Source organism: Protobothrops mucrosquamatus, unplaced genomic scaffold (assembly GCF_001527695.2).
Source record: "Protobothrops mucrosquamatus isolate PMUCROS unplaced genomic scaffold, P.Mucros_1.0 scaffold2193, whole genome shotgun sequence".
Classification (NCBI taxonomy): domain Eukaryota; kingdom Metazoa; phylum Chordata; class Lepidosauria; order Squamata; family Viperidae; genus Protobothrops; species Protobothrops mucrosquamatus.
In genome coordinates this window covers 130,422-147,038 of record NW_015388286.1, presented here as the reverse complement: position 1 = coordinate 147,038, position 16,617 = coordinate 130,422, and the positions used below count along the sequence as shown (strand labels likewise).

General features: G+C 36.2%; 1 protein-coding gene across 1 annotated transcript in view; it reads left to right on the top strand.

The window, feature by feature from the left end:
- Positions 1 to 1,477: 1,477 nt before the first annotated feature.
- Positions 1,478 to 16,617, top strand: part of LOC107295016 (forkhead box protein P1-like) — a gene marked incomplete at its 3' end in the record, with an annotated part of 145,295 nt that continues 130,155 nt past the window's right edge. The window contains exon 1 of the mRNA XM_015824303.1: positions 1,478 to 1,653. Coding sequence (XP_015679789.1) covers positions 1,483 to 1,653 — 171 coding nt within the window. The remainder of the gene's footprint in view (positions 1,654 to 16,617) is intronic.

Sequence of the window (16,617 nt, the reverse complement as noted above, 5' to 3'; positions counted from 1 at the left end):
AGAATTAAAAGGAGTAATTTAAATTATAAGCTATTTTGTGTTTTTGAGTAACGTGGAAATTCCAGAATGTGATTCAAGAGAAGAGTTCATAAATACACCATGCCTTGAAAATTGTCAGTGGATCCCTTACTGATTGTACGGAGTTGCATCTATAGAGGTCCCTTGCTTCCATTTTACTGGTCTTGAGGGAACAACTAGAGAGGTATCTATACTGTGGTTATCTAGGAAGACTCATCTGCACCCAAGAATCTCTGTTTTCAAATGTAGTGAGATGTTTCGGTGCAAGATAATAATCAAGAGTTTCAACAATTATTTAGGATGCAAAAGAAAGAACTACATTATATCATTCTCACTGTCTCAAAGTTGACTCAGCCTTCCATTCTTCTGAGATCGGTAAAATGAGGATCCAGATTGTTGGTGGCAATACGTTGACTCTGTAAATTGCTTAGAAGGGGTTATAAAGCAGTAACACCTATCATTAGAAAAGAAGGTTGTCTTTGTTGGCAATTAGATATCTATTACTTTTCTGATGAAAAAAAGTAGTTTCCTCTAGGATTCCAACCAGGTTAAAGTACAAAGAACTGGATTTCAGGATTTCAGCCTGTCATGAGTGAACTTTTCTAACTTTTTTTAACTTTTGTAACTTTACTCAGGTTGTCCCACCATCACCCATCTCCTCAAGTCAAGTGGTTATCTTTGTTTAAAAATACAGGTAGTCCTTGATTTACGACCACAATTGAGCCCAACATTTCTGTTGTTAAGTGAAACATTTATTAAGTGAGTTTTGCCCCATTTTATGACATTTATTGCCAAAGTTGTTAAGTGAATCACTGAATTTGTTAAGTTAGTAACACAGTTGTTAAGTGAATCTGGCTTCCCCATAAATTTTCTTTGTCAAAAGGTTGCAAAAGGGGATCACGTGACCCCAGGACACTGCAACTGTCATAAATATGAGTCAGTTCCCAAGCATCTGAATTTTGATCACGTGACCGTTGGCATGCTTCAACGGTCATAAGTGTGAAAAATGATCATAAGTCACTTTATTCAATCCCATTGTAATGTCGAACAATCGCTAAATGAGCTGTTATAAGTTGACTACCTGTATTTTAAAAAATGAATCATAATATACTATTAAAACTGTCTTACACAATTCAAGTAAAATGTTGAAATATTATTAAAGCAACTGAATTGTAAATCTTAATGTATTTGTGATTGTGCCTCTGCGCCTGATTTCACTCTGACAGAAAAGGAACTTGTTGAACAAATATTGCCATGTTTAGATCAATAATAAATTTTTACAATGTTGCAAAATTGCCAATAGATCAATGTAACTTGTGCCTGAACTAATAATGAAAATATAAATCATTTGAAGAGAGGGAGCAAATATTTTTAATTGTACTAAGCTGTAAAGCAAGTGAAGTGTTTTACCAACTATTTAATTTTTTTTCTTTCTTCCGTTAAATTATTCCAGGTTTTTGAGTCATGATGCAAGAATCTGGAACTGAGACAAAAAGTAACGGTTCAGCCCTTCAGAATGGAGCAAGCACTGTCAACTCCCTACTAGATTGCACCCTACGCGAAGTAAGACCCAACGGAGAGACACCTTCGGTGGAAATTAGTGCTGCGGATTTTGCCCATCTTCAGCAACAGCAGGTACTGTAAAATATACTACTAATATTTTACCAACTTTGAAAGATTCTTGTATACAGAAATAAAGGTTGATGGAATTTTTCACATCATAAAAATACCGTGGTATTTTCTAGCAAATAAATACTTTAAAGCATGCATTTATATGATATTAGTTGCTTGGCGTTCTGCAGAAGTAAAGTATAACCTTAAAGAGAAGGAACTGTATCATATCAACTCCTGCGCTACCAACATTTCACTGGTAGAAATAAGCCTAAGTAGATTTCTTCGCTTTAATAGTGAACCCGATATCTGTGATATAAGAAGCACTAAACCAGCAGACCCCAATCGCCGGAGACCGGTTCCGTGGAGAGAGGTTTTTCTGCAGACCAGAGGGAGCATGGTTTCACACGCTCTTTGCGTCCCATGCATGAGCAGGTGGGGCTTCGCTCGTTTGTGTAGCCCGGTTTCTGACATGCCACAGATCAGCGTGGGTCTGCAACCCAGGTTTCGGGACTCCTGCACTAAACTACGAGGCTTGAGTAAGATAGCATGACTGATAATTTCCTAAATCTTCATTAATAATCCAGGTGTTCCAGATGTGTTCTTATTTTCCCCCAAAGTGTAGCATTGATTATAGAAAAAGGAAATTATTGCAATTTGAATTGTGTAATCATTCAGTATTGATAATCAGGTGCTCTTTACTTTGCTAATGGAGGAAGTGGTTTCCTCTAAGAGTACAACAGGATGCCTACTTTAATCCTCATGAGTAAGCATTTGTATTTATTGATTTCCAACAATTAAATTACATTTATTGCTAGATATCCCATTTATTTCCTTGACTGAACAAAACAGTTTTGAGTATGAATTATTTGAATACTTGCTTGTATGAGAAGAATAGGTCAGGCTAACAACAGTATCATTGCAAGTTTAACACAGAGACACTTAATTTTAAAAATTCTGTTGAATAGTATTGGCACTGCATAACATGGGAATATATCTATAATATGTAGTATCTGTGAAAAGATGCAAATGTTAATTCTACTTTTTAAAAAAATCCTTGGTCTGGAGTTTGGAATAGTCTTGAAGATTTTGACAGCTGTGGAGTCATTTTAGTGTGCATGATGATCTTGTCAGCAGATTGTTGTATGGTAGAAAAAAAGCTATGACAAACTTTGTTTTTTTTTCCTGGAAAAAAACATTTAACATAAATTCCCTACATTTTAGAGGCTTGAGTTTTTCATGATACTAAATTCAATGTATAGTTGTTTTCTTCTTGTAGATTTTTTTTTAGGTGAGAATGCAATCATTAAAAATATCACAAGCATGCTGAATTCCTTACTGCAGTAGTCACACAAAACCATGGATAACATTTCAATAAGTGCAGGCCACAGTAGAGTAAACAGTTGCACTGAAATTTAATTCCTGTTGACTTTTCCGTCATTCTTGGCCAGGGGCACATTCTGAATTGTACTGCAAAGACAACAGGGGTTACAGCTTTGATTAATCTAGGGCACTGGAAGAGAATTAGAAGAGTAAAATATGTTGGAAGTATTCAGGACACCAAAGCTTTTTTTCTAAGAGGCTTGTGATCAAAATAAACTAACTCATATATAATTATACAGCTCTCCTTTTCAGTTTGTTATTTTCCCATCTTTTTTTTCTGGTGTTATTTTGCTTATATGTAGCATCCTACAACATTAAAGTACAAAGCCCTACTTATTCCATTTTAAATAAACAATGTTATAAGCACAAAAAAGGGAATAAGAAATAGTTAGCCAAAGCAATTAAAAGAAAGAAAAAGGGAAAAAAAGAAACATAGCATAATCTAGTTTACAGCAACACCATTAACTATACCTATCTTGTACTTTTTTAAAAAATATATATTATTTTTACAAATAACCCGAGGCTGCAAATATATCCAATCCATCTTTCTCTTTTCTCTCTATTTTCCCCACAACAACAACCCTGTGAGATGGTTTAGGTTGAGAAAGTGTGATTGGCTCAAAGTCACCCAGCTGGCTTTCATGGCTAAAGTGAGACTTGAACTCATGGTCTCTCGTTTTCTAGCCTGGTGACATTTAGACCAAACTGGCTGTCGTTCTTATCGTAGCAAGCCATCGTTGCTCTTACTTCATCCGTACACCACTTCATATATTGTCTTTTATTCTTTAAACTTCTCAACTCTTCCTTATTCAGAATCTCATCAGTTCCAACCACCATGATTTTCTTGGTTCACCCCCTCTTGACCTATTCACTCTCCCTTTATATATTTGTTTTGTGATTTGATCCTCATTTGTTCTCTCTACATCACCAACCTGCTCAATATACTTCTTTCATACAAGATCATTCACTTTTGTATTCACATTCATCCAGAACCCATTCTTTCCTGACCCCATCGTTTCTTGTTTTGCCACACACAGTTCTTAAGTACCCATTCCTATTGCATTCAATCTCCTGACATAGCTATCTCTCACATCCAGTAACAAACTGTACAAAACCTCATTAACATACATAGCCATTTTCACTTACTTTGAAAAATATTCATGCAGCAGACCACATATTATACACAACACACACCCATTGCCCCTACTCCTTTCAATATTAAACCATTCACCAAGGATGTAATTCATTGTTCTGCATGTTTTAATTTCATTATATAGGTAGTCCTCGACTTACAACTATAATTGAGCCAAAAAATGCTGTTGCTAAGTGAGACAGTTAAGTGAGTTTTGCCCCATTTTACAATCTTCCTTGCCACAGTTGTTAAGTGAATCAGTGCAGTTGATCACTCAGTCAATCAGAATAGAGCTGGAAGGGACCTTGGAGGTCTTCTAGTACAAACCCCTGTTCAAGCAGGAGATCCTAAACGCTTTCAGACAGGTGGTGATGAAGCACCCACAACTTCCGAAGACAAGCTGTACCACTGGTTAATTGTGCTGATTGTTAGGAAGTTTCTCTTTAGTTCTAGGTTGCTTCTCTCCTTGATTAGTTTGCATCCATCGTTTCTTGTCTTGCCTTCTGGTGCTTTGGAAAATAAGTTGACCCCCATCTTCTTTGTGGCAGCCCCTCAAATACTGGAACACTGCTATCATGTCATTCCTGGTCCTTCTTTTCTCTAGACTGGCCATACTCAATTCCTGAAACCGTTCTTCATATATTTTAGTCTTCAAGCCCTTAATCATCTTAGTTGCTCTTCTTTGCACTTTTTCCAAAGTCTCAACATCTTTTTTGTAATGTGATGACCAAAACTGGATGCCATATTCCAGGTGTGGTCTTATTAAGGCTTTATAAAGCAGTACTAATACTTCACGAGATTTTGATTCTATGCCTCTGTTTATACAACCAAGGATTGTGTTAGCTTTTTTGGCTGCTGCCGCACACTGCTGGCTCATGTAAGTGATTGTCCAGTAGGACTCCAAGGTCCCTCTCACAGTTACTGTTTTTGAGCCAGGTTTGTTTCTGTATTTGTACTTTTGGTTTTTCCTGCCTAAGTGTAAAACCTTGCTTTTCTCCACATTAAATTTCATGTTGTTGGATAGAGCCCATTGTTCAAGTCTGTCAAGATCTTTTTGGATCCTGAGCTTGTCTTCTGGGGTGTTCGCTATTCCTGCTAGCTTAGTGTCATCTGCAAATTTGATGAGTTCCCCTTCTATTCGCTCATCTAAGTCATATATGAAGATATTGAAGAGTATTGAGCCTAAGACATAACGTTGCAGTACCCCACTGCTCACTTCCCTCCATGTAGATAGATGTTGAGTACAGTTTGTCAGCCAGTTACAAATCCATCTGGTGATGATGTTATCTATCCCACATTTTTCTAGTTTAGCAAGAAGTAGATTGTGGTCTACTTTGTCAAATGCCTTGCTGAAGTCCAAGTATACTATGTCCACAGCATTTCGCTTGTCTACTAATTTAGTCACGTTGTCGAAGAATGAAATAAGACTGGTCTGGCATGATCTATTTTTAACAAACCTGTGCTGGTTACTAGTGACAATTTTATTTGTTTCTAGATGTTCACAGATCTGGTTTTTCCCCCAGTATTTTAAGTTAGTTACACAGTTGTCAAGTGAATTTGGCTTCCCCATTGGCTTTGCTTGCCAGAAGGTCTCAAAGATCACAAGTCCCTAGGACACTGCAACCATCATAAATAAGAGCCAGTTGACAAATGTCTGAACTTTGGATCATGTGACCATGGGGATACGGCAATGGTCATATGTGTGAAAAAACAATCACAGCTCACTTTTTTCAATGCCGTTGTAACTTTGAACAGTCACTAAACAAACTGTTATAAGTTGAGGACTATCTGGATATGGTTTTATCACATTCAACAACTAATCTTCAAGTCCACATTTGTGCAAAACATTCTGTATTTCAAGCCTATTTACTGTATCATGTTTTCTCCAAATAATAGAACAGAATAGAACAGAATCTGAAAGGGACCTTGGAAGTCTTCTAGTCCAGCCCCCTGCTCAAGCAGGAGAACCTATACCATCTCAGACAAGTGACTGTCTAGCCTCTTCTTAAAAATCTTCAGTGATGGAGAGCCCACGATTTCTGGGGGCAAGCTGTTCTACTGGTTAATTGTCCTCACTGTTAGGAAGTTTCTCCTTAATTCCAGGTTGCTTCTCTCTTTGGTCAGTTTCCAACCATTGTTTCTTGTCTTGCCCTTTGCTGAATAACATGACCGCCTCTTCTTTGTGGCAGCCCCTCAAATACTGGAATACTGCTATCATGTCTCCCCTATTTCTTCTTTTCTTTAGACTAGCCAAACCCAAGTCCTACAGCCATTCTTCTTATGTTTTAGTCTCCAGGCCTTTGATCATCTTAGTTGCTGTTCTCTGGATTTTTTCCAAACTCTCAACATCTTTTTTGTGATATGGTGACCAAAACTGGCTGCAGTATTCCAGGTGTGGTCTTACTAGAGTTTTATAAAGCGGTAATAATACCTCACGTGATCTTGATTCTATGCCTCTGTTTATACAACCCAGGATTGTATTAGCTTTTTTGGCTGCTGCTGCACACTGCTGGCTCATGGTTAAGTGATCATCCACTAGGACTCCAAGGTCCCTCTCACAGTTACTGTTTTTAAGTCAGGTCTTTCTCAATCTGTACTTGTACCTTTGATTTTAGTGAACAAGCAATAAAAGTTCCTTCTCATTTTTACACATTTCTTACTAATTTGCTGAAGGAAAAATATCAGGCCTACATCTTCCCATCTGACATAAAATTGTACTTCCCTTCCCAATTTTGGAATATCGTTACTTCTCATATTACTTCATACAGAATTCTATCACTTCTGAGGTCCATTTAACAAACTAATCTCCCAAAGATTTTTGTGCTCTCTCTTGCCATATTTCTCTTTACGTAGGGAAAAGTATAGTAATAGCATTCTTCCAGTCGTTGGGCACAGATTGAGTCTTCACCATACATTGAACAAGTAGCAAGAATCTATATTTTAACATTGCTCCAAAACCACCATGCATTTTCATGGCATTTGTGACTTCCTTTCCATTGATTTTTTTCTTAAATACTAACATTTATAGATTTATCTCACTTCCTTTCTTTAATGAATTGTGATTGTTACTCTATAAATCTCCCTGAGTCTTTCTGCCCATCCCACCACATCAGATAGGATGGGCTCATTCCAGATCCCTTTGTTTAAATGTTGTCAAAGGGTGAAGGAGGCTCACCTTCTCCGTAGCTGTGCCTGCCCTGTGGATCCTCCGAGTTCTTAACTCCTCCAGCTCACTGGAAAGTCTTGAAGGTATGGCTTTTCGCACAAGCTTTGGGGTAGAATGAAGATGAAGCCCAGTAATACAGAACATTGATGTGTGAGACAATGTGCCCCAAGGTTCAAGGAGTTTTTATTGCAACTGTTTTGATTTTATTGTTTTTATTTTCATCATCATGAGGCAGGCCAGGCTGAAAAATCAATGCCATGTCGATCAGGACTACTTCATTGTAACGGCTGTGGTAACAGAATTTTGAAGTCTGAATTGCATTGTCCCCCCACCCCAATCACTTATTGATGTGTGAACTGGGCAGGGTTTGTCTAAGACATCTCATATTACGGTAGTCCTCGATTTATGGCCTCAATTGAGCCCAACATTTCTGTTGTTAAGTGAAACATTTGTTAAGTGAATTTTGCCCCATTTTACAACCTTTCTTGCCGGAGTTGTCAAGTGAATCAGTACAGTTGTTAAGTTAGTAACATGGTTGTTAATGAATCCCCATTGACTTTGCTTGTCAGAAGGTTGCAAAAGAGGATTTACATGACACCCCAGGACACAGCAACCATCATAAATATGAGTCAGTTGCCGAGTGCCTGAATTTTGATTGGTTGTAAGTGTGAAAAATGGTCATAAGTCACTTTTTTCTGTGATGGTGTAACTTTGAACAGTCACTAAATGAACTGTTGTAAGTTGAGGACTACCTGTAGTTTCTTGGAACAAGCTCAGGCCCTGCTTATCTGACCATTGCCTTGGTAGCAGCTCTTTTCCTGTTNTTTTCATGGACATTCCCTATGGCCTCTACAATTAGTTTGCAGTTTATAATAAGACTCCCTTTAAAATAAATAAAACACTCCTTCCAACATGCCTTCACTTCAGTTTCATCACATATCAGTTAATCATTTTTATTTCTAATTCTATTCACTCTGAGGTTTTGTTTTTTTTTGTCTCAAAGGTGCTTTTTCAAGAGGCAACTGGACTTTCTTGTTTTTCCTTGAAGATTGTTCACCTTCTCGTCCAAGAAGTTTCTTCAGCTCTGACTCTGAGCTGAAGAAGCTTCTTGGATGAGAAGCGAAAAATCTTCAAAGAAAAACAAGAAAGTCCAGTTGCCTCTTGAAAAAGCACCTTTGAGACAACCATGACCTGGATGACTGAGAATCTTCATAGACATCTAAGGCTTTATGTTCGGCCCTCGCCCTCCACTTGATAAATAATTTTTATCTCCATCAATATCACTTTGCCTTACTTTTTTTTTGCCCACATTTGTTGCCCACATTTGTTTACAACTCTCTGTTTCTGTCTGTGCACATATGATATGATATCTATCTCTCATCCTCATTTTTTGAAGCAGTCATATGCAGTTGTTTTTCTAATCTATACCAATTTGCACTTTAGCTATCATTTTCAAACTTCTTAAAGTTCCTCAACAATTGACTCAAGAGGTTAAAGTTTAGTTGCTACTGTAGAAGTAATGTTGTATTTCAGAGGGGAAAAAATTAATTAGGATTTTTCCTATCTTTGCCAGATTATGCTGTTTTCTGTACATGCTAGAAACAAAAATGTACAGCTGTGATGAAATGCCAGTTATGAAAAATGAATACATAAGTGTTTAGTTCTCCCTCCCGAGTCTGTATTTCATGAAAATCAGTTGTAATTTTGCAAATCTGCCTGCTATTTTCTTTTATCATAGCATTTTTTCTTAGGTAACACATGGTTTGGTAGATCAAACAACATATTCATATTATAGCCATCTACATCTGAATTTTTATTGTGCTTTTTAAAGTAGAGTAAGAACTAAAAAAGCCTCAGACCCATATCATCATGCTTTGGGTGTTGTGGTTTCCAGATCTTCTAAGTAACATTCTGTAAATTAAAAAAAAAAGTTGTTTTCAAAAACTAATGCAAGCATACCACACACAGCATATTGTTTAGTTGTTTCTCCCCATACAACATATGCTCTCAGGTCACCTAACAGAATGCTTGATGTAAAATACTCATTCAATAAATCTGAATGGCTGTTAAGTAAAACTGCTGTTTCCTGACAGCATTACAATATAAATTCTTTTTGACAACTGTATTGCATTGCCTGATGTGTGTGAAAAAGATGCCTCGCTGCTGTATAAAGAACCATGATGAGTGTTTTGGTGTTTGCTTTGTGAAGTCACATGTAGGAGATCTCTGCCTTGCCAGAATGAGTTTCAGACATGTTTTAGCACTTTAGACACTGCATTCATGTTCCCCCTTTCCACTTGAATAGAGATGAATACTTTAGAACACTTAGTTATTGTCCAAGAATCATCTAAGCTGCAGCTAAGCATGATGATTCCAGCCACTTGTGCTTCTACTCTGCAGTCTTCTATTGAGCATAAGCCAAATAAATAAGCTACTTCTATTATTTGTTGCCATGTAGAGTTAATAACATGGTGGAACTCCCTTTCAGGGAGGTACAGTTGACTGTGCAATAAAGCCTGTTATGTTCAGTCAAGCTTGTAATGATCTTAACTTTTATATTGCTCTTCAGTTTTAAAGTTTAATGTCATTCTCAACTTTTATTACATGGGTTTCTTCCCCCTTATGTTTCTTGTTTATATAAATTATTAGTAATGCTGTTGTTATAATTATTAGTATTGTTGTTGTTATACTGTTAGTATTATTGTTATAACTACTACTATTGCTACTTGTAGAAATTAAAATTTATAAACCTAATGAATAAAGATCCTGCCAGGAAATATTTACTGAATTTCAAATGTAGACATAAAATACACATTCTCATGTAGAGGTAAGTTAAACAGCCTTGCGAGGAGAAGTAAACGTTATAGGTTTTACCTCTCTTTGCAAGGATGTTTAACTTACCTCTACTTGAGAATGTATATCATTAACTTGCTTACTTAATTCAGCATTTCACCATTTTAGTCATTCCCTGAAGCTGAAATAGAAGCTTAGCAAAGTGAAGTTAAATCTCAAAAAAGTCACCTTTAAAAATGTACAGTTCAGGAGGTAAATCCCAGGGAAGAAAATACTAGATAAATTTAACATTTTTTGTGGATTTCTTCAGAAGAAAAGTCTGAATGATTATAGGAAGTATCAGTTTCATCCAAATCCTTTGAATGAAGCCATATTTGGAAAGGCACTTTTTAAAAACGATCATAATTTTATACTGACAAAGATATAGGGTTATCTATGAGGAAGACTTACAAACAAGGTAGGGTTGGCTTTTAATTTAGGATGGGTCATGTGTTAAGGTTTAAGTTTAGACTACTTTAAAAGTTCAGAATTTTGTTGGGTTTTTAAAAAGAGACCATAATGTCAGACTAGTAAATATACATCAAGTCACAATCAGAATGATACAACCTCTTGTATTCAAGGTGGATTCTATTTACAACCCCTACCATTAAATGCTGTCCCATTCTCAGAGGATTCAGCTAATATAATATAAATTTCCCCTAACTGAAATGTGATGTAGCTTAATAGCTGAACCACAAACACCTTTGTACTTTCCGTGAGGTTTTCTAATCTAATTGGACAAGCAGCCGTTAGTGGAAGCTATAAAAGCTGAAAAGGGTTATGCCCATATCTTTTGAGTATGAGAAGAAGCCCTTATGACCAGAACAACAAGATAAAAAGAAATTTGAACACAAGAGAGTTAGGCATCTCTGCAAGTTGAGAAAGAGGATAAGAAGGCAAGGGAAATCAATACTTCCTGTCTTCTGCTAATAAATAACGTTGCTTTAAAGTAAATATCATCATAGTGCCTTTTCCTTTTAAAAGTTATTAAGATTAAAAAGGCAGCAGGAGGTTGTGGATTATCTGGAGCATTGCGCTGAGTATCATATAATTGACTTTCTGAATGCTAGACAAAAATTGAGTGTGTATTCAGTATAATGAGCAGCCACCCCTCTTGAAAAAAAAAGTTTATTCTTTTGAGGCCAAAATCATTAAAAAAAGAAGCTGAAAAAAGCAGATTTCTAAACCTAAGCTTCAGAGTTAGGAGAAGGAAATTTCTATGTCTAACATTGAACGGAATTGAAAAGATTGAACAAATAAATAAGTAAATAAATAAAAATGGCAGAGGGGGAAAGAGTGTATCATTGTGAAGAAATGTGAAATTATTCCTTAAATAGGATGTAGTCTTACAAGATGAAGAGCAGTCTCTCTAGAGGGTAGGGTTCTCATGTAATTTTCGTGTCATTTCATTAATTAGAAATATGGACAGAGTTTTGTGATGTACAAGCTCTATAGTACCAATATAGGAGAATATTCGTAGCTCAAGGTTGAAATGAGGGATCCTTGGATATCTCTGAGCTTGGTTGTTTGCTAATATTGATAATGTTAGCCATAGTTTGGGCAATGAAACGACTATAAGAAAACAACCAAGCTCAAAGAGCTCTAAGGACCCCTCAAACTCTATACTCTATACTGTACACTGCTCAGAGTTCCTCCTTGAGAGAAGTGGATGCTCCAGAAAGAAAGAAATATAACTATATAAATAGTAACTTGTAATCTGGTACAAAACAGTTGCTATTACACAGGTAGAGAGCCTCATGGGTGGTATTAAGATAGAGTCAACATTCGTGTTCAGGAAAGTTGTTGGAAGAAATTTTCCTGAAATATTGCTTGTTCAGAGTGCTGAGGTATCCATCCATATGAGCAATAGTATCAGAAAACACTTTCAGATTCACTAAGCAACAGGAATGCTTGAATTGTGCTTGACTATAAGCAGAATATATGAATTACTGGTATGATATGATTTCCCCAAAAATCAAATACAATTTTAGGCTGCATCAATTTTGGTATAGTTTCCAAATCACTGGAAACAATATTTTCACTTTTTCTGCATTTGTCAGTTCCTAATTTCAGTGTTGTGTTTAATTATGAATAATGCATTTTAAGACAGATTAGGGGGGAAGTATAAAGAATAATGAATGGATTGGAAGCAAAGTCTTGTGAACTTGGGAATGTGTTTAGCCTTGGTAGAAGGTGACAAAGGAGAAAGATGAGAACTTATTTCTAGGACATGAATGAATATCATGCAGAAAAAGTTCAATTCTTGATCTCTGCTGGTTGAAAGTTTAAAAAACAAGCAAATGTCCCAGTATTAATAGCACGAACTATAATCAATAATCAATCAATAATCAAAGGAGGTGATTCTCTTCATGCAGTAAGTTTAAGCAAAAGCTATATTTATTCCATCTGTTGAGGGTGCTTTATTTTAGATTCTTCTAAGATAAACAGTTTGAAGGCAACTGGAAATACGTATGCTTGCATGTATGTATGTGTGTATGTATGTATGTGTTTGTGTATATGTATATACACATATTTATACACACACACACACACATATATATATCTATATCTCAGCTGGATTGATTTAATGTTGTGTGTATTAATAACTGTAGCATTTTCCACGTAAGAGAGGAGAATTGAAAGACTTCAGTTTAAAATAAATGTTTATGTCCATTGAGGGAACATAAAGAATGAATCTGTGCCCCTTCTTGAAACAGATTTTGACTGAAGAACAGAAGAAAAACATTGGAGTTTTCAAAGATGGCATGTTTGTTTATTAGCTTTGAAGAATATTTTTTCTTTGCTGACTGGGAATAGGTGACATGACTGTATCCCAGAAGCAATTTAGAATATGTTATCATCTACCTGAGTGATAGATTCAAGCTGTTTTTGAGTTAGAAAATCAAATTAAGGGAATGTATTAAAATAGACCTAATTTTCTTTATACAGACTAAGGATAATGTTCTTGATAACTTAAATGATTGTACCTTAAAATTGTAGGTTCAGAAACTGATCGCAGATAAGAAACCCTGAGCTTAATCTTCAGAAAGCTTCAATACATAATGGGAATGTTATTGATATGATAGAAATACAGGCAGTCCTCGATTTATGACAACAAGCCCAAAATTTCTGGCATTTATTAAGTGAATTCTGTACCATTTACCACCTTTCTTGCCATAGTTGATAAGTGAATCACTGTAGTTGTTGTTAGTAACACGGTTATTAAGTGAATCTGGCTTCCTCATTGACTTTACTTGCCAGAAAATTGCAAAAGGGGATCACATGACCCCAGGAAGCTGCAACTATCATAAGTGTGAATCAGGAGTCAAGCATCTAGATTTTGATCACGTAACCATGGGGATGGTGCAACTGTCATAAATGTGAAAACGGTCATAAATCCCTTTTCTCAGTATCACTGTAACTTTGAACGGTCACTAAATGAACTGTTTTAGGTTGAGGACTACCTGTACTGTCAAATTTATATATTTGTGGAAACAGTGTTGAGGCAGATCACTCTAATTATATTTACCTCAAAAAAATGGAAACTTCACAAATATGAGAAACTTGATAGAAAAAAAATAAAAGAAACTTAAAAGGGTAAAATCTTTCTAGAATGTTTTGGATTCATGGTGAAATTTACTACAGGTAATCCTCGGCTTATGATCATAACTGAGCCAAAAATTTCTGTTGCTAAGTGAGACAGTTGTTAAGAGAATTTTGCTCCATTTTTCAATCTTTCTTGCCACAGAAGCTGTGAATACTCCAACACTGGAGGTTTTTAAGAAGAAATTGGACAGTCATTTGTCTGAAATGGTATAGGGTTTCCTGCCTGAGCAGGGATTGGACTAGATGACCTCCAAAGTCCCTTCCAAGTCCCATTATTATTATTATTATTATTATTATTATTATTATTATTATTATTATTATTATTATTATTATTATTATTATTATTATTATTATTATTATTATTATCTCACAGTTGTTAAGTGAATCACTGCAGTTGTTAAGTTAGTAACACAGTTGTTAAGTGAATCTGACTTTCCCACTGGCTTTGCTTTTCAAAAGGTTGCAAAAGATGATCACATGGCCCCAGGACACTGCAACTGTCATAAATATGAGTCGGTTGCCAAGTGTCTGAATTTTTATCACGTGACCATGGGATGCCACAACAATCATAAGTGTGAAAACCAGTCATAAGTCACTTTTTTAGTACCACTGTAACTTTGGATTGTCACTAAATAAACTGTTGTAAGTTGAGGATTACCTGTAGTCAGGAAGTTTACCTGCAGTTCACCAGCAGGGTCAGTGAACAATGTCAGTGAGGCTAAGAAAATAACACTTCTTTTGAAAATCCAACTCTTGACCAAATTGGAAACCCTAAAAGAAAACTACTAAAAGTTGCAAACAGGATATGTCAGAATTGAGTAAGGAGAAGGATTTTGAAGTGCCTATCACTATTAATAGGAAGACCACCAACAGCAAGAATAAAATTACGTAATGTACATCAGAAGTGATGTAGACAAAGGACTTGAGAAAATACTAAAACAGATGGAAGGTATTTCAGAGAAATTGCTTGAATTCTATCCTAGGTAGTTTATCTTAATTGCAGAAAAAGATACGGGTTCCTTCCTTCCTTCCTTCCTTCCTTCCTTCCTTCCTTCCTTCCTTCCTTCCTTCCTTCCTTCCTTCCTTCCTTCCTTCCTTCCTTCCTTTCTTTCTTTCTTTCTTTCTTTCTTTCTTTCTTTCTTTCTTTCTTTCTTTCAATCCAAGAGGCATAGAAAAGTTACAATAAATAACAGTCTAGAATAGAGGTCTCCAACCTTTTGGGCACCAGGAACCGGTTCTGTGGAGAGAAGTTTTTCTGCGGACTGGAGGGTGTGTGGTTTTGTGTGCTGCCTGCATCCCGCAGATGGGGCTTTTCTTGTTTGTGCGGACCGGTTGCTGGCATGCTACGGCCTAGTACTGGTCCATGGACCGGGGGTTGGGGACCCTTGGTCTAGAGGAGTGGTCCCCAACCTTTCCAGTTCCACAGACCAGCGGGGGGGGGGTTTCGCACACTTGCCGCTACTTCTGCGGCCTGGTTCCAGAGACTAGGAGAGAAAAAAATTAAAGCAAACTATTTTTAAATTGGAGCTGCCTTTAACAAAAATGTGAGACAAATCCTTGTACATTGTTGTTTGAATTGGAAAAGAGATATGAGCCAAAAAACTTTCTGATACCTATTTCTGCATTGGGAAATGCCTGTGCAATCTAGTGTTCAAAAGAAAATTCTGGCTAGTCAGCTTATCATGAGCTGATAAATTGAAAAAAAACCCACCATTTTTAACAGCAGCCAATTGAGGTCTTTTAAACTGTATCGGGAAACACATGCATAAGCAGCTGGTAAAGTTTTATGTCCTTGGTCTCCCAAGAAACATGTTCAGATATTAGAAAAGAAAGGTGAAAGCAACCTGTTTGTCCATGTGTACATAAAAATATCTGTAGGGAGTGGCTTTATGGATTTACACGCAGACTCCCTTGAGCTGGAATTCTACTGAGATTCCCGTTCATGTCAATACATACTATAGGTAAATGGTACAGCATAATAATAATATTTTCTCCATTCAGAATTATATGTTGCATAGATAAATGTCAGTAAGAATACTGCTTAGCAGGGATTGAAGAAGAATTTTGCATCCAAAAAGTAGAAAAAAGTAAACAACAGGAATAAAAAAATAAATTTTCACAGAAGAGGAAATATGACCCATGCCATTGACAAGGCAATCAATCTGATTTGAAGTAAGCTGTGAATTAAGCAGGTTTCCATGTTTAAAGCAACACTAAATGAAACAAAGAACGATAACTTTTTCTGATACTAAATTAATAAGGAAAACTCATCTTAGTATAGCAGTGAAAATGCTGACCAGAGTAACAGATATGGAAAAAAAAAGGTGAAATCCAATTTAGGAATGATTAGGAATATGACAGAGTATAGCAGATGTGGTGACCACATTAAAGATACTGCATGTAGTTATGATAAGTAAATTTAAATTGGGCATTGTAGAGTTGGAAATAAGTTGAAGAAAAGGGCAGCCAGCTCCATCAGGTGGCCAGAACAATCTATTTTAAAAAAAGATGACCCTTTTTCAACTTTCTATTATACCAAAACTGCAAGTGGGTAGAGAGGGTGCTGATGATAAAGATGTTTAAAATGCTATATTGGTTTTTAAAAATTGGACCGAGGTAAATTAATGTACAATTGGGGAGTATTCAAGACAAGTAAAGTACAAGTAAAGTACTGACCTAGGGTGAATTTTAAATAGGGAATAATTTTTAAAAATTTTCAAAGATTTTAAATATGACACAGCTATTAATATATTTGCTTTTTAATTGGTTTTATAGGGGAAATGTTTTTTTGTGTTGTTTTTTAACATGCTGTGAGCCGCCCTGAGTCCCTCTGGGGAGAAGGGCGGCATAGAAGTTTAAATATAAATAA